Raw genomic sequence first — 18,277 nt, 5'->3', positions numbered from 1 at the left:
AAGATGCTGGAATTTGCCCTTCTTTTGTTTAACGAATTGCTAAAAGCTTGACACTGAAAATATCCAGCCAAATTTAGTCCGAATCACCAGCTTTTGAACAACAGAAAGTGTTGATTATTCAACAATAGCAAAGCAGTTCGGTCAACAGACTCCAATTTGAGCCAACAGCAAAATTTGATGGTCCACAGCTCAGGAAACGAAAACATTAACCATCCGATTTCAATAGATACAGTAATCCAACGAGAATAAGTTGCTAAAGGAGGGTCCTCCTTATCGATCAAATTTGCTTTCGTTGTGAAATGTGCAGCATGCCTCTTCACGTAATTAGAGCAGTGTTTTTGCAGATGGGACAGAGATTCTTGTGCATTAGCCATTGCTTGATGCAGACAGAGTGGAAATCGTGCCCGCAGTCCAGGGTGCCGAGATCATCGCCTTCAACATATTCTTCCTGAGTAAAATAAATGGAATATAAGATGACATCAGCTGGGAGAGACCAAGTGATCTGCTGAAATTTGAGCTAGATCAAATACCTGGCAGATACAGCAGGGCTTGTGTTCCATGGATGCTCTGATGGCTGCTGATGAATGCTTCTGCTGTTTCAGGGACTTCAGAATTGTTTCCTCGCTCAATCCAGTGCAAACATTTCCTATCCGTTCTTCCAAGGCGAGGAGTTCCTATAATGAAAATTACTTCTGAATTCAAAAAATTGTCTGTTTAAATTCATATAACATGTTGGAAGTTCATTACCTCATACGACATGTTGTCAACGTCAAGACGCATGTCCCTGTGCCTGTCATGCAAATCGCTGCCCGCCAAAATTAGAGTCTGATCAAGGATAAAGACATCCTGGCCAGTTAAAATTAAGCATATCAAACTCCAAAATGGAATGTGCAATACCATTTTGGACAAATAATGCCAAACTGGTAATTTTGACAAAGTTGTTCATATAGCTACGCTCAATAGTGGTTAGTCAATCCAAGAACAACGAAATCATCATGGCTTGTCTATCTAATAACATAACAATTATATATTTTACTTTATAAATTGTTTTTACGACAGATTTAACCGGCTTTAATTTGTTCAAAATACTTGTCAAATGACATAACTGGGACACTCGGATCAAGTTTCCAATGGGCAACTTCAAATAATCTATCAATGGACAACAGACATCATAACTTTATGTCAGCAAAAGCGTTAAGTCATACTTCGCTTTGCAATTAGTTTCTTACCATGTAGTGACAGAGCTTGAGAGTTGCTTTGAAGGCAGAGGGAAAGCATCATGCAACAATTTTCAAAACATAAAATATACCTATCATAATTGAAGAAACAATTATGACAACTAATAACTATGTAACTCCATGAATTCTCAACTTCACATTTCATATTTTAAAATATTTGATTTAATTGAGCACATAGTTGTAATTTGGAAAATTTAATAAAAATGAAACAAGAAGCAATAAGTTTTTCTATAGATGCAAAAGTGATATAAAAAGATAGGAATGACAATTTTTACTGATGAAACTATATGTACAGAAAAGGAATGTCTGTTTCACAAATATAGGCTCCACAGTAAAAAAATGTGCCACTTAGCAAAGTCCAAAGCTAAGGGATGTCTTAGAGAAGTTCAACAAGTAGCTTACTTAAATAATGAATTAGAACAAGTGACACAAATTTGGGTCAGTGAAATTTTTTTTTCTTTTTTTGTTCCTTTAACTTCCCTAACTATGTTAATTCTGCAGGGATGAATAATCACTGAGATCCATACTGTTACTAAAAGTTCATAAGACCGAATATTTTTCCTGTACAAATTTATTAAATGCAGAAGCGGTGCAAGTTTCTTGCACAAACCAGGGGAGAAATTCATTATCCTTGATCATCATATTGTCTTGTTTAGACAATAAGATCTATAATTTAAACTCATTAACTTTTGTTCAAGTACAACTTGCCAAAAAGTTGAGCAATAGTCACCCTGGACTCTCACCTTAATGCATTTTGGAAAAGAAATGGAATATATGATACTATAGTTTCCAAACTTGAGTCAGTTAATATATTACACCATTTTAACACTACTAATGTTGCTCCGAAGCCCAAATGAAAAAAAAAAAAAAAATGGAGGGATATGTTACGCCAATTGTGACCAGCATAAATTTTATTAAATCTCATGAGCATAGATGACAACCATATTCAATATAGGGTTAGGTCATCACTTAAAAGTGATGTGAACTGCCTCTACCATCTGGGTGACTTAAGATGCAAAGGGTGGCTAGAAGGTTGTCCAAAACTAACATAAAATTTAACTAGAGATTTTGTTTTACATAAAACTTGATGACAAAAGAAGAGTGATGTCGCCAACCTCAAAGTAGCAATATTACCAGTTGCTGTTGTTGATTTATAAGCCTATATTAAACAAAGACAAAGTGACGATGGCAAATTTTTTAACTTGCAGCAGCTTTAAATGACCGGGAAAGAAAACAGTAGGAAAGTGACTTTAGTGTTTATCCAATTCCATTTTATAAAGAGAACACACGTGACTTTGGAAGTCTTGACCCAACGGCTACCTTTCTTAGCTTAATGGCAAGATCCTAATGTCTAACCAAGATCGAATCAGCAGTTGAACGAAAGGATCAATATAATTGCTCCAAGGAGCCACACAGAATGCTCCCTATGTATTGTTATTCCACATTAAATTAAAACTATGGAAAGGTAGAGGTTTCAAGTTTCAACAATTGCTAGTGGTGGTAATGCAAGTTGATAGGATGAGAATGGAAGTATACATCTAAAGCAAGAACGAGCAACCAGCTTCCAGTGATAGTTGAGCTAATCCTGCAGATATGATACTTTGTTCTTTGCCTTTCAAAATTAGTGTCATGCACCGATTATTACTTTGACTACCAGATCTTCTGCTTAAAAAGTAAAGGGGAAGGAAAATAACTTAGCTTTAAACTCAACATTCACACATATTCTAATCCTGCATGAGCCATACCAAAAGTATCCCTACCCTAACTAGCATCACCCTCTTCTTTAAATGCCTTATTAATTCTACTCACAGAAAAAAAGTCAGCCTAATACTGACCTCAAATCGAAGACCATCTCCATGACGCAAAGACTCCAATGCATGACGAATCTGGTACAACAAAAAATGTAAGTACACAATGGAATAGAAAAAAACTCCACAAAGATATTTCATCAGAAAAGATTAAAAAAGAAACAGCACCAAGTAGACAAACACACTTTCACCTTTTATGGGATTGTAAGCAGCTAGATAGCTGACATTATAGATTTATATTGCATGCAAAGTAGGTATCATAAGTATATTATTATTGAGTAAAAAGATATAAGTTTCATAACTCAGTGTTGGATGGATTATACAAGCAACAGAAGGGGTAAATCTACAAAAATGCAGCAACAAAAAAATAAAGAAACATTTACTTAAAATGGCATATAACTTTTAATCCAGAAAAGGCAAGTAGCAAATCTGTAACCTGAACTTTTTCTCGATCAAATATTATGGTGAATAATTTTTGGAAATATAGGCAACTATGTAAGCAAGGATTTAGGCTTTCTCCCAGTCAAAGACACAAGGGAGAAGGGTGATCTAAATGTACATCTATGAAGACTAGGGCAGAAGTGAACTGGAATCATAAAATTAACCCAGATCTGTATTTCATGCCTCTGGATCACGGGCATCAAATATTTGTTTGAAAATCAAAGCTATAATTTCACTACACTAGTCGAGGGGAAAAAATGGTTTTTGTCGGGTAGGTTTTTCGATGGTAAATTCATTGTTAATGCTACATAAATGATCAAGAAAGGCATTTTCAGCCAAGACCAAGAGATGGGAACTCCTATTAAAGAACACCCTCAAGTTAATAGGAATTCAGTGATGAATAAGATGACTCGTGACCAAGGAAATGAAGTCAAACTAAACTTGTGCTACAAGAGTGAATCTGGTTTTCTAATCAGGTCGAGCGTTGTTGAATATTTGAAGATGGTGCTTACAGGCTAAGGATTTTAAAACTCTGGTCATTCTATCTCATTGCCAAAAAAAATTTTGTTGTAACCAGAACAGCAAGTCAATCTTAAAGAGATAATGGAAATGATAAATGAATTGGCATAACAGTTGTCTTTAGTGTTGATTGTTGATATGTGGAACATAAGGTCAAAGTTATTTAACACAGCAATATAACTAAGTCTGATCGTGTGTTACGTGAAGAAGATGTAGGCAGCTATTGTGTTTGAGCAGAGATTAGGTGTGAACCACTGAAATCACTCAGAATTAGAAGAAGAAAAGAGACTCTCATAGAACTGTAGTCCAGCTGAAATCAACTAAAGCAAGAAAAAAGAATACATTAAAGTTGGACCAAGGTACTTTGACAACAAATATTTGACTGTAGTTGAATCTCTGCTATTTCTACCTTGTTCAGCAATCAGCCATGACAAATTGACATATTAATTCTTTTAAAAAAATTTAAAGAACATACTGTTCCCCAAAATACAAAAGAGACACTAAGCAAAAGGCATATAAAATAGTGCTCAGGAAAGAATAGTCAACTATAGAAAATAACTTGAATTATATAAAATGATTAGTTAAGAGATACCTCTGATAACATTCTACTTCTCTCTTCCCCTGCAGCTGTCAAACTCCTCATAGGTAAGGGAGCACTGAAAAGACCATCATTTCGCCTTCTTAACAAATGTGTTGTTGATCTGATGTGTGATGTAGGATGTGGGCCATGCAATCTAGTTCTGATCTGCTGAGCCACCTCCTGTGAGCTCAAAGAATGAGCAGAATGTTGTAGGGCAAAATTAGTGCCCTGACCTCCAGAATCAGAACTACCGGGCGGAAAAAAGCCTGGATGAATAGCCTCCGCTAAAGGTTGTGGATATCGGGTAGGAAGATTTTGATGAGGTACCCAAGAAGATCCAAATGTTGGATGGAGTCCTGAGTTTGTAACTGCTTGTGAACTTGGAACCATGCTTATACTTCCACTGCTCAAGCTCCAATTTGCTTGGCCTTGTGTCATGTTCCTTACATCTGTTGCAGGAACAAGATCCAAATTGCTGGTCACGGGCATATTCCTCAAGTCATTTCCCTCTCTTGCAGTGATCGATCTGTCCTCTGAACTGAAAGGGCCTGATGAACTGCCAATTCTTGAACTGGAAGCTCTATTCCATGGAAAACTATTTACAATTTGGGGTAGAGCAGGTACAACAGGTATATGAGTTTGACTTGCCGAACTTGAAGTTGTAAGTAGTGAGGCAGGCTCGAGGAAGTGATTCAATGAGATGGAACGAGAAGGTGGTTGATTTGGTGACCATACATCTGATTGCCCAACTGAACTCGCTGACCAAGAATTACGTAAAGAGACATCATGAGGCTGTGCACGGTTAATTCTCAATCGGTAATTCCTACGCAAACTTTCAACGTTTCCTGCTGCACTTGCAGAGGGATAGCAGTCGAAGGCCATTCCTCCTACAAAAGTGCCAAATCCTGCTGTATGCTCTTCGATAGAATGTCCAACAGAAGGATAACCAGATGAGCTAGAAATATTGAGGCCAGTCATAGGATTATAACTACGAGAATGCAGTAAACTGTTTTCACTTTGGTGAGAAGAGCTCGCATTTCCACTTGCTGAAGACTGTCCAGGAAAACCATCACTATTCTTTCTCTTGCAGGATAAGCGTCGTCCATCAAATGAACTTTCTGCTCTCTCATCATCTTCTCTCAAAAATCCAACGCCCTCGGAAGAACTTTCGCCAGGATTGGATAAACCAATTGAAGATGGAACAGTTTCAGGATCTAGAAAACCCAATAAATAAGGATGATGAGATAACCTTGGTTCTGAGAGCTCATTGCCTATACCAACTTGAACAGCAACATGTTCCACATTTTGATGTCTATTGTTGAAACAGGAATAATTTTGTGGAAAGGTTTGGATACCATCAGTCTGAGTTGTACTATGACTTATGTTGACATTTTCCAAAGAAAGCGCATGGGAAGCTTCAAAATGATTTTCTTGTAGTCTAGGCCCACCTCGAGAAGCAACTGTTGCCGGTGGTGTCCATTCATGCTCCAGTTTGTTTTCTTCATGGCCACCCTGGATTTGAGAATGTTGACTAGAACTGGATCCACCTAAACTCCAATTGCCCAACTGAGTGCCATCCTGATTAGCCATGTTTAAGCATGGGATATTTACACCATCAGAGGATACTGCACAATCTGTCATGCTCTGGATCTCTACTGGATTAAAAAGCATGTTATTCCACAAGACTTGCTGATTCATGCCAGAGCTGCTTGAATTGGACTCACAGTCAAGTTCAAAGGATTCATGCAAGGGTTGAACAAAATTCCTCTGGCCTTGCATTAAAGCAAATAGTACTCCCTTGTTAAGCAGGAAACTGAATGTGTCCTGATTTAGTAAAAATGAAAGTCAACTATTTAGGTGAATTCGAGCACATAAGAAAAAACAACACATTGATCCCCTGTAAAGAAACAAAAAACCATCAAATGTATCTATTAGCCACGGGGGTTTTCCGACAGCATTTATCTGCATGATAAGCTTTTATGTACCAACAAATTAATAATTCTGCCATCATAACACTTGGTATTCATATGATACACAATTCCTGTGGATGCACAAGTATATATGCCCTGTGGATCCATCATTTACATCACAGTCGATGTCACCTTCTAGAGTCTTTTTATATTATTTTCATGAATGATAGTCCTCATAAGTTTATAAAATTTGGTATCACATTGGTCTCCACAAAAGTCAATTTTGCATCTTTGTCAATTTGTGTTGGCATCAAATAAAAACTATCAAAACACTGTGTTTAGGTTGAATACCTTCATTTACAGCCTGAATCATAATATTAAATTGTTGGACAATGATATTATCTTTAACTTACGGCACCATTCACTGTGCAAATTGTAGGTAATTTGTGAACAACTAGATCTATATTCAAAACTTCAAGATGTTGGTGTATTATTTTGAAGTGCATAACATGTATCTTATACAATCGTCCTCAATTATTTTGTACAATATCAAAGTTTGGTTATAATAGAACTCCATCATTAAATGGTTGGTAGTACAACACTAAGTGTCATTGGTATAAATCTTCACCATAAGTGTATAATAGACCAGGTGCTAACACTTACAAAGTGAATGACCCAAACATGATTTACTTTACATTCCAATTATAATTAATTTCACCTAAATGAACATAGAAGACAGAAAATAGAAAGTAGAAATTAGCAAACAAGAAATGCCTCGGAAAGTTCCTCAAGATGTGAAGAGAGTCTATATAAAAGGAGATTAGATATTTGACATTTGAAGATGTACTCACAGCTACAGCTCAAAATACAAGTGAAGAGCAGGTTCAACAGTGAATGAGAAATGATTGTTATCAAGAAATCATATGCATATGATGGTAGCAACTCTTAAAGACCAAGAAGATCCACGAACACACTCGCATCTAAGAAGGACGTGCTCACATGAGGAAACAGAAGTAAACTTTGTTCTAAAAATTGAAGTTCATGCCAATGTTAAATAAATCTTTATGAAAGGTAAGGAACAGCTCAATGGAGCATGAGAGGATATCCAAGCTTAGAATAACAAGAGAGCATATCCAACTGCATAGGGAGAAATAAAAAGTAATCAGGCGGATCTTTCGGGCACATATCGTTGAATTCAACTGTTTTACCCATAAATTTTCCTTTGACACGCTCAACCTCTTGACATTCATTCCAAAACTATGCTAGCCTAAAATTAATCCTACAAATTGGTAGCTACCAACAAGTATTAACTAGCTTTATGCAAATGCATGAATATTAAACAAGATTTGTACACTTTCTGATGGTCTAAACAGCATTGCTCAACCCAGATTCATGCACTTAGTCTATCTATATTTTGTGTAGAGATAGTGGACTTTACTCATCTTGTCAACTATGTTTTTCACCATATATATTTTTATTAATTATTACAAGATTTGACAAAATTCTTTTTATGTAACTGTCAGCAGACTAATGTCAACATCCTCTTCAGAGCATGGGACAGCAGAAAACTAAATGATGAGCATGGACCTGAAGAAGCCCAGTGGGAACAAAAGATCCATGTTTCTCAATCACTTATACACTAGCTTCGAATTAAAATTAGTAATTCAAAGTTACAACAGATAAAAGGTAACGCGTGTAAATGCATAAGCTTCCTCAGCAACGTTTGCTGTTCGTTTTGTTTCTAATTCTTTTTTCTGCCCAAGACTAACATCAAAAGGGATTGGATTCATGTCAGCTTGAAAATAAAAATGAGAATCATAATCAATTTACTCGGCTCAAATTCCTCAAAACGAAAGACGTCACACACCATAAACAAGCCCTCAATTACAACCGATTCAGTCCAATCAACGAAAAAGATGAAACATTTCCAACAAAATGGCACCAAAAATAAAAGCTAAACGCTTCCTCCCGAGTCAAAAATCCAACTTCTATTCCCAATCAAACCAAGAAACCTACAAATGAAAAGAGCAAACAGCAACATCCATCAAACTACAGCTAAAGCACAAAAAACAACCAAATTCGATGTTAAAATTACACGATAAGACAACGACCCCAACCCTCTCAACAAAAGGCTCGAGACGGGCAGATCTATCCAAGAAAAGTGCAAGCAGTAACAGAGGGACAAGAAACAGACAGAATCACCAAGAACAAATGGCTAACAAAATTTGCAAGAAACGTAACAAGTTACAGCTCTGAATTCCAAATCAAGAAAAGAAAGGTCAGCTTTGATATGGGATTCGATTCGATTCATAAGAACTTACCCCAATAAGATCCTTAATTCCGAGACAATGGGGGGATGGTCCCCTTTCAAGAAATCAAGAAACCCCTCCCGCCCCTCTCTCTCGCGCCATCGACACCTCGATCGAAGGAAAGGCACAGATCGGAGACAGGAGATCCGTCCGTGGAAAGAGGGTGAGGGGGGGGGTTTGGATGATGAACGGGAAGCGAACGAGAGAGAGGGGGGGGGGGGGGGGGAGGGGGCGGTGGGGTGCGTGGGGTGGTGGTGGGGAATATTTTTGGGGTAAATTTACTGCTTTTTTTAATCATTAAATACATGTTATAAATTCAACTAATTAAACGTTAATTACGGGGTGGACGCCACACTCACTGGCGCCGCTACGCTGTCTGCTCGGGAACAGCGTTCCAAGCTTCCAAGTCTTCCCAATGGCCCCTCCCAGTGGGGCCCATGTCGATCTCGATATCGCAACCTCCTCCTCGTCTCACCCGCTGCCGCGGTACCCGCATCGTCGGGGCGGAGGAGCAAGGTGATCTCGAATAACAAGAAAGGTAACGAAGCGGGTCGGTCGTCCGAGGTTGGAGGAACAAGTTTTCTCCCCCTCGATGTCACGAGCTCCCGACCCACGCATGTGCGTAACCCGCGAGGGTGTGGTCACATCGGCCCGTCGCTGATTGGTCAAGGTCATGGGCGACCACGCGGGCCCCTACCTCGCGTTTACGTGGCTCAACCTCTTCTTGGTTGCGCGCCCCTGCGTCCGCCTTCGCTTTCCCACCTTTCCATTATGGCGTCGTAAAAAGGGTTCGCTTCTCCATCCATTTCAAGGGGGGAAAAGGTGCGAAACACCACCTCGTGCTTGCAGCAGCTTTACTGTTCCCGAGAATTGGACTCCGGTAATGCCAGCCACGTCCTGTGAGCAAGAAAACAAAAGGAGAGATACAGAGAGCGGCGAAAGTTGTTACTGTCACTTATTGGCAGAAGCACAACGTAGTCACCATGCTAATAGTTATTTCCGTGGTTTGTTGGTGTTGCTGCGTGGTACTCGGACCACTGCAGTGACAACACGGTGGTGGAAGAGGTCACAGCAGCCTTCATCGTCGTCGTCACTGTGTCGTCTTGAGTGGTTTTGTGGGGAGGTTTTGGCTTTGGGGTCCATGGCGGTTTGCTTCCTTTAAATATTCTGCATGGCCCATGCAAAGCTGCACTGAGGATTTTGACGGGTTTCAACTTTTAAGAAGAGCTCTGCCCACAGGCGGACGGTGCTGGTTAATCTCTCTCTCCATTTTTGACGGGTTTCAACTTTAAGAAGAGCTCTGCCCACAAACGGACGGTGCAGGTTAATCTCTCTCTCTCTCTCTCTCTCAAGCTTACTCTATACATCATTCTCCCTATTCCAATATATGAACATGACTTCTTTTCCCAAAATAAATCATGTTCTTTCTCCTCTTTCCTTCGAATCCATGCCATACAACAAGAACGTAATAACATCACTTCAAGTCTGTAACATCAATGCATAAGCGTCAAGCACGGATGAGGAGAAAGTTACAAGCCTGCCGTCATTTACATTGCTGGTTTTTCTTCACCAACTTGGAAAACAAGAAGCATATTGGAGGGAGGAAAGGGGAAGAATGAATAAGGAGATCATAAAGTGACTCGTATTTACAAATGTGAATAATCAAGCAATAAGGAGAACCAGAGAAGAGTAAAAGTCCTACTTGTATTACATCAAACAAACTGATGAATATGAAAAATGAATGAAGCGAGGATAGCAAAGACTTGCAAGTTGCAACAGATACCTACTTTTATTGCTGAGAAGGCAATGTATGTATCTGCAGGTAAGAACACTCCTGTGACAGCGTTTTCAAGTCTTCTTTAGATCAGTAAGTCGTGCAGCAAAATAATCATATTCTGGCAGCTTTGGTTGCAGTCGGCCGCCGCTAGGCTGCATCGAAGTAACCCGAGCAGGTTCCTTAACTTTAGCTGGGGTAACTGGTTCCATTGGCAGTGAGAGAATCCTTTCCGGAGGTGGCACTTTTTCTCTCGGGACAGGATGAATTTTATCATTACCAGGATTCTCAACTCTATCTGGATCGACATGATTCGTCGTAGGAGTTCTGGCCCTCGTTCTTTCCTTGCTGGGTTCCTTGGCTGCCCCTTTCCTGCTGTAGCGCAGCAAGAGATTATCCATGACCATTTCTTCCTCATCATACACAGCAGCAATATGCCTACCACCATGTCTTCTTCGTCCATCCGGTGCTCGATGCAAGAGTTTGCCATAATCTATAGAATTACTCATTTCATCATCAATCGGAGGCCTTGATTCTCTAATTGTAGCCTTTTCTTCAACATAATTATCATCATTAGTATTAGTGCTCGGCCTGCTTTTGTATCTTCTTTGGCCACCTGGGGCATGGCTTGTGGGCTTCTCAACATCAATGGTACTCCCGTTGGTCTCAGTGACTGGTGGCTTCTGGAATTTCCTCCTCACAGAAACAGGCTTTGGCTTCTCATCATGAACGACTTGCTCATTCCTATGATCCGCATCTTCAGTACCATCAGACTTGTCAAGACTTATACCAGTGTTTCGATCTGTTTTATCAGCATTGGTATCTACATCATTGAATCTTGGCTTGACATAAGGTGGAATCACATATGCTGTTCTTCCATTGTTGGTTGCTGGCCTGACCGAACGCTTTTCTGTCCCAGTAGGATGCGACCCTTCTTCATGCCTTTGCAAGCTATCATACTCCGGGACATTACCACTCCTTTCTTCCACATGGTTCCCATTCTTGATCTCGTTCACCTTAGTGTATGGAGGAACTATACCATGTCTTCTTGTTTCTTCCACATGGTATTCATCACCATTTGATTTTGTGTCTGGGAGATCCATAGTGCCTGGTTTTACATTCCAAGATTTCACTGAGCCAACTTGTGGCTTCTCTGTACTGGGATCCAGCTCATTTTGCACCTTTTTTGCCCTACTCCGTGAAAGATCATCTTTATGGATTCCATCACGATCTCTCCTTGGTTTAACATATGATGGAGCTGCATTCTTGGTTTGATATGGTTCGGTATCTACTCTATCATGAGAAACAACCACCTTTTGTGTCTTCTCCACCGGATCATGTGATTGCCTACTACTCATTGCTGAAATCACCTGGATGTTATCCAACTCCATTGCCACTTGTTGTCTTTGCACAACACCAATAGGATTAGAGCCATATTTTCCCTTGGATCGTATTGCTTCTTGTATCGTAACCTGCGCTGGTGACGCTCCATTATTTTCAGTATGTGAAGGTGCAACATCCTTAGGTTGAGTCTGCAACATAGGTAAAGTTCCTTTTTTTTTTAAAACCCATAATTCAAAATTTGTTTAAGCTAAAAAAAAAACAAATTCTTAAATAACGGTAGCAAATCAGCAGTTCCTGTGAAACTTACAGAGCCATGTGCCATAGCATTGTGTGATTGGTGTCCGAGTGTCTTAGAATCCCATCTTACAGAGAACTCATCAGCAATATTTTGCATTAGCTGCAGCTTCTTCTCTTTTGGAAATGATTTCTTCTGAAATTTCTCAACAAACTGACAGGAAATTATTCTGATTAGATCCAAAAAGCAACTAAAAATTGTTTTAATTGGAAATGGGCAAAAGGGTTAGCACCTCAGCATCTACACATGACTCCATCTGGCTCCCATATCGTTCTGTAAATGCATGCCTGAGATTGCACAACTCTGGCAAATCTGAAAATCTTGCCGCAGCAAAAATTAGAGTAGATATTGTTTCCATGGCTTCAGGGGGACAGTCCCTGTTAATCAAAACAAACAAAATATGCTTCATAATAGTCTCACTACAATATTGATAGAACGGATAAAAGATAAGACAAAATTGTTAAATATAGAAACATAATCAGCATTCTATAAAGTGTGGTATGATTCTGTGGTCCAAATTGGTCTCTGGTACTGGCAAATTCATATCAGCAAATTGTACTATTGCCATAAGTAGCTTACAAGATAAATATGCAGATGACTATATTGGTTTTAATTGTAAAAACAAAATGAACATGTAAATTAGAAGTGTGTGATCCAAAGATGGAAATATTTGGGGAGTGGATACCTCTGCTTTTGTAGGCTTGGCAGCTGACTCAAGATATATTCGCAGAATTGTTCGATCATGTCATAGCAAGATATGTGGTTTATATCAACAATGAGTAGATCGATCTGTTTCAGAAAAGCAAAAAGAAGAAAATGGTATGCACAATTTAGAGATTTACTGAACCAATAACTACTTAAAGGACTGATAAAGGTATGTACCACAAAAATTAGCACACAATATATAACTAGAACACAGAGCATTGCCAATAATAATAGTTCAAAGTATCTCTTCAATTGAGGGGTACCAAGCAAAAGTACACCCATACATATCTGAACAATGATACATGCACATGATATCATCAGTCAAATAGACTTATCAAGAATTGATGCCAATCTACTTTTTGGTTGTCTAATAGTGTCACAGGGCAGGTTTAAGCAAGCTCAGATGACAAGTCAACCAGTTGGATGACCAACCTTGATAAAAAGTCAGGTTTACACTGATAAGGTCAAAACAGAAAACTTCTAATTTCCTATCACAAAGACTTATAATTGTTCTGGACACAAGAATTAAGCAAAACCCTAGGTGGAATAGCCAACAAACCAAGCAGGAATCTTAATCCCAGGGCATGCAATTCCAAGAAGAAAGCCAAAATATGAAAGCTGCGTTAGAACTGTTCATCAGCACAATTGCCTGCCCTTGGTATGGATTCGTAACAAATTCACAAGAAAATGGTTTAGTATTCCTACTGCACATCCAGACCGCAAATAATGGAGGAAACAAAAAAGAATTCAAAGAGAAAGACAGAGAAAAATAAGTTCTTGCCATGGTTCTTGAAGAAACCTTCAAGAAAAGAAAAGGTAAAGAAAGAAGAGAAACAAAGCAAGAACCCAAACAGTTAGTAACCTAACCACGGAAATGAGGATGATTAAAGAAAAATATGTTTTTTCCGCTCATATTCTTGAATCCAGCAAGCACAGCGATGGTGAAATCTCTCGAGGAAACTTCAACGGAGGAAGAACCCAAATCATCCATTGAAGGAACACAAAGATGGGAAGAACCCAAATCCAACGAGGAACAGATTCAAACAAACCATCCATTAAAGAAACACAAAGTTGGGGAGGCTCAGAAAAATGTCTTCTTTTTTTTCCTCGTTTTCTTGAACGAGCAATCCAATAAAGAAGAGAGAGAATGTACCTTTTCGAACGCCTTCGTTTCATGGCCGGCGGCGATGAGGTTGGCGACATCCTTCCTGACGATTCTCACCAAGGCCTGCTTCCGGTTCCGGATCGGCCCCATCCTGGCCTTTATGCACTTCGCCGCGTGCTTGCTGATCAACCCACCCAAAAATCATCAGCCAACCCCCACAAGAACAACCAAGAACCAAGAATCAAAAACCAGTTACCATTTGTTGGAGAATTTCCCGCCCAACAACCCACCGAACATCTCTCCTTCCCCTTCCTATGCCTCCCTCTGCTCTCTTCCGGAACTCTGTGTTGATGGGAAGGGAAAAGGGAATCAATGGATCAAACTGTGAGCGCCACCGCCGCAGAGGAACAAGAAGGGCGTTGAGATCAACTAGAGAGAAGACTATACATACACGAAAAGGTGGTGAAGGTGGTCGTAGTGGTGGTGAGCTGTGGCTGAGAAGACAGAGAGAAAGTAGTAGTAAACAAATACGGCTTCTTAATGTATATATAGACAGAGAGAGAGAGAGAGAGACGCACACACACACAGCGTTAAAATCTGGTGCTTTATTTATGTTAATCACTTGACCAAGTTGAATCCCTCTCTCTCTCTCTCTCTCTCTCTCTCTCTCTCTCTCTCGCTCCATGTACTGCTTCGGTAGAAAAGTAAAAGAGAAAGAAAAAGATCATCTTTTTTCTTCTTCTCGTTCAACAAATTCTTGTACTGGCTCTGAGGAAAGCTTTATAGATTAATGAACACACAAAAAAAGAATTGTGACAAGAATAATGGATTCCAGTGGGTGGTTTACCTCCTCGAGCTTGACACAGCGGCTTACCATTCAAATCCAAGTGGAGCAGCAGCTTCTTCTGCGGCCACCACAGGCTATATCAGAAGACTGTATGATATCTGTACTACGTGGATAAATTAATGGAGACGTTGCTAATGCTAATTTCCTTCTCCTTGGCCTCTCCTTGGCAGCCGGCGGCCTGCTCGAGGCGTTTACCAGCCATTCCGAATTTGAACGTGAAAAGAAAGATAAAGCTTCCTGTGCTCTCTCTCTCTCTCTCTCTTCTCGGCGCACAATTAGCAGCAGCTCAATTCAACCGGCAACTAAAGAGATGCAATGATGATGCTTGAATTATCTACAGCAGAAGCTTCCAATGGTGAGGAATGGAACCCGACAATTACCGCACAGCAGCAACAATAAATTTGTGCTTGACTTGTTTATAGGATAAGCTTTTTATTAATGGTGAGGAGTTCAATCCAACTATGCAAAAGTAATTCATGGGATATAAGCATTCAATGGTGACAAATATTTCACCAGTCGACCTCAGTCATTACTAAAGATGTTGTCAATATCTAGCCAAGATTCTAATGTTGGATTCTGGAGCTTAAGCCCACTTCACTTCACCATTTTAGCTCAGTTATTTTACCAAAACATTTGTCCTCGAGCTTGGAGAATTAGTTAGCAACCACACGTACGCAACGGAATGAGAACTATGATCGCTTTACCAAAGGTCCAAATCAACCTTGGCACACAAGTTATGGCGTCTTCCTGATGAGGAAGAAAGCTGAGCTGGATCCAACCAAGCCCGAGACATCACATGTTGCTTGCCATTCCCACCTACTTCACAGTGAAGCAATAATCCCCTTTAGTGCAGCTGTCGGTATTGACTCTGTTAGTCATCGAGCAGAGCATATCAGCATTATGATTAGCAATCAACAACTCTCAAAAAGTGATATCTTTGGCATGCATTGCCCTTTGTTTGAGTCTTGGCTGAAAGCTACTGTGAGATCAGAGCAATCTGGTTACAGTGGAAAGGGTCATTTAGGTCTATTACCCACAAGATATAGCAAGTTATGTCATGTTTGATGAACATATTGCAATATTCTAAAACATGAGATTTCTCATCGTTGCCTCTGATTTCTCATCATGGAAATCCACTACAGGATCAAACTGTTCCTTTTTGTCGTTCATCTCTACATCCATTGGAAGAGTTCATCAGAGAGTCAGAATCTGACCATTAATGTACTATGACACCCATTTTTTCTGACTGCAAAGGTGTGGACTTTATATGTTGGATCTTTTACTTTTTCTCATGTAATTACAGAGGCTAACAAATGTTTTGACTGGCTGAAGAGTGGAAACTTGTGTGCCAATTTAAACTTATCTATGATAAATACCACCACTAAGAGAGACACCAATTGTACAAATGATGCATCACCTGCACTATTGTTTACTCTGTTCATGGAAAGCTCTCTTTTTCTAGCCATCAGACAGCCCATCTTGCATCACATTCTCCTGGCATCAGCTTTCTTGACTGTACCTTCCTCTGTTTTCAGAAGCAAGTCTCTTGTTCCTTACATCTTAAGAAACAAGAACTGCCAGGTATTTCGTACTTGAGAAAACATGAGAACTCTTCCCTACTAGTAGACACTGCCACCCCTACTAGTGTCTTCTTTCCAGGCCACTCCAGAATGGAATCAGATTCCGGTTTCAAGTCTTTGTTTTCGGTGATGAATCAGCAGCACAAGAAAAGGAAGACAGTCTATTAAGTTATGAAAGGCCTTTGATCTTTTGCTTTGCGTGTTGTACTACAATTAACAAGCCAACATGGCGACAGCTTTGGTTTTCTATTTGAGCATTACTGTGGCCTTGCGCGGCATGTAGAGCTCCATTTCTGTGTGCTGCCATGTCGCATCCACAGAGAGAAGGGAGCTTCGAGAAGACACGAGTCGACTCTCGATATGGGATAGTGACGTGCGCGAGTGCCGTCGTTCGGACTCAGGCAGTTGCGACTTGGGTTACGACGACGTCAGGCGGGAGCCCAAACGCGACCCGAGGAACGACCACACGACCGACGCCGACCCGCGGCGTATCTCGTGTCTTGGAGGGCCGTTCTCCATTGTCTCGCTCGTCGTTGAGTTCGTGTGCTCGAAAATGCTAAGGCGAAGTTAATTGGAATAAAAATTAATTTTTTATTATTATTTGATGTAATTATTCATCGTATAATTATCTATTAATTTTATAAATCTATATTAAATTTAAATTAATATTTATCATATTCATATAAATCAATCTAAATATTTAAGTTGAATATTGTGAATAGCATCGGGCCCCTCAAGCAAGCCTCGCCCCACTGTGCCCTGCGGCCCCGATGAGCTTGGAGCTCAGGTCATTGCCTTCCCTGAACGTTTAGATCAGAGAGCTTCTCGTGGAAGTAAAAGTGCCATTAGGTAGACAGTATTCATGGCTGGTTGCGATAGCAATAATGAACAAGGCAACAAAAAGAAAGAAAAATGGAGAAGTGGATGATGGATTGGGTGGAGAGCTCGCATCCGTTGAGAGTTGGTGGGCATAAATGGATGACGAGAATGATTAATTTGGATTAGATTGCTGAATATTTCAAATCATCCGTTGCCTGATACAAACTACATCTAATAGTCAAATGAGTTTTACCTTGATTTCACGGAAACATTCGGTCCAGTTATTAATCAAGTTTATGTTAGATTTTCGTTATTAGTCACATATATCAACTAGATATTAATAATACCTTTTTATATGAAACCTTAATTAAAGATGTCTTTATGCAGCAACCTCATAGTTTCATCCACCCTCAATATTCAAGTCATGTTTGTAAACTATGAAAAATTATTTATATATTTCGTCAAGTTCCAAAAGTCTATTATAACGAACTTGGCTTACTCTTGGTGTCAACTAGCTTCGTCAACTCAAGTTTGACACATCATTATTTCTACAGTAATAAAAGGAAAGTATTATATATCTACTAATGCATGTAGATGATATTATTATTACATATAATAATCTCATAAAGATCAAGTAATTCCTTAATCAGTTGCTAAATCGATTCTCTATCAAAAATATAGGAATCTTAAGTTATTTCTCTATCTATTGCTAAGTCGATTAAGGAATCCTTAATCAGTTGCTAAATCGATTCTCTATCAAAAATATAGGAATCCTTAATCAGTTGCTAAGTCGATTCTCTATCAACTCAAGTTTGACACATCATTATTTCTATGAGTGGAAGTAACATTTACATTTTTCTTATCTAAAAAAAAGTACATTCAAGATTTACAATAAAAAATGAACATGTAAAATGCCAAAAAAAAGTTGCCACCCCACTCTTTGCTACTAAATCACTCAAATTATATATGGTGCTACGGATTTCACACAGTAACGATAAGACTA

General features: G+C 39.4%; 2 protein-coding genes across 6 annotated transcripts; both read right to left on the bottom strand.

Moving 5' to 3' along the window:
• Window positions 1-62: 62 nt before the first annotated feature.
• LOC135650123 (probable E3 ubiquitin-protein ligase HIP1) lies at window positions 63-9,031 on the bottom strand. 5 transcript variants are annotated; one of them, XM_065169280.1, is made up of 6 exons: window positions 8,818-9,031; window positions 4,599-6,483; window positions 3,074-3,124; window positions 748-846; window positions 531-674; window positions 63-448 (listed from the first exon to the last, which is right to left on the bottom strand). In XM_065169280.1, the coding sequence occupies exons 2-6, from the start codon at window positions 6,363-6,365 to the stop codon at window positions 317-319; spliced, it is 2,193 nt and encodes a 730-aa protein (XP_065025352.1). In that variant the 5' UTR covers window positions 6,366-6,483; window positions 8,818-9,031; the 3' UTR covers window positions 63-316. The 5 variants fall into 5 exon arrangements, with proteins under 5 accessions (XP_065025352.1, XP_065025354.1, XP_065025353.1 ...); XM_065169282.1 differs by having other exon boundaries at window positions 748-825; XM_065169281.1 differs by having other exon boundaries at window positions 4,599-6,410.
• Window positions 9,032-10,283: 1,252 nt separating this feature from the next.
• Window positions 10,284-14,551, bottom strand: LOC103997625 (uncharacterized). Its single transcript, XM_009418905.3, has 6 exons — window positions 14,285-14,551; window positions 14,077-14,209; window positions 12,904-13,007; window positions 12,451-12,595; window positions 12,231-12,371; window positions 10,284-12,111 (listed from the first exon to the last, which is right to left on the bottom strand). Exons 1-6 carry the CDS (start codon window positions 14,323-14,325, stop codon window positions 10,654-10,656), a joined length of 2,022 nt encoding a protein of 673 aa, XP_009417180.2. The 5' UTR covers window positions 14,326-14,551; the 3' UTR covers window positions 10,284-10,653.
• Window positions 14,552-18,277: the final 3,726 nt, after the last annotated feature.

Source organism: Musa acuminata, chromosome BXJ3-9, assembly GCF_036884655.1.
Source record: "Musa acuminata AAA Group cultivar baxijiao chromosome BXJ3-9, Cavendish_Baxijiao_AAA, whole genome shotgun sequence".
NCBI classification, from domain to species: domain Eukaryota; kingdom Viridiplantae; phylum Streptophyta; class Magnoliopsida; order Zingiberales; family Musaceae; genus Musa; species Musa acuminata.
The sequence above is the reverse complement of the archived record's forward strand: the minus strand, read 5'-3'. Positions and strand labels throughout refer to the sequence as shown.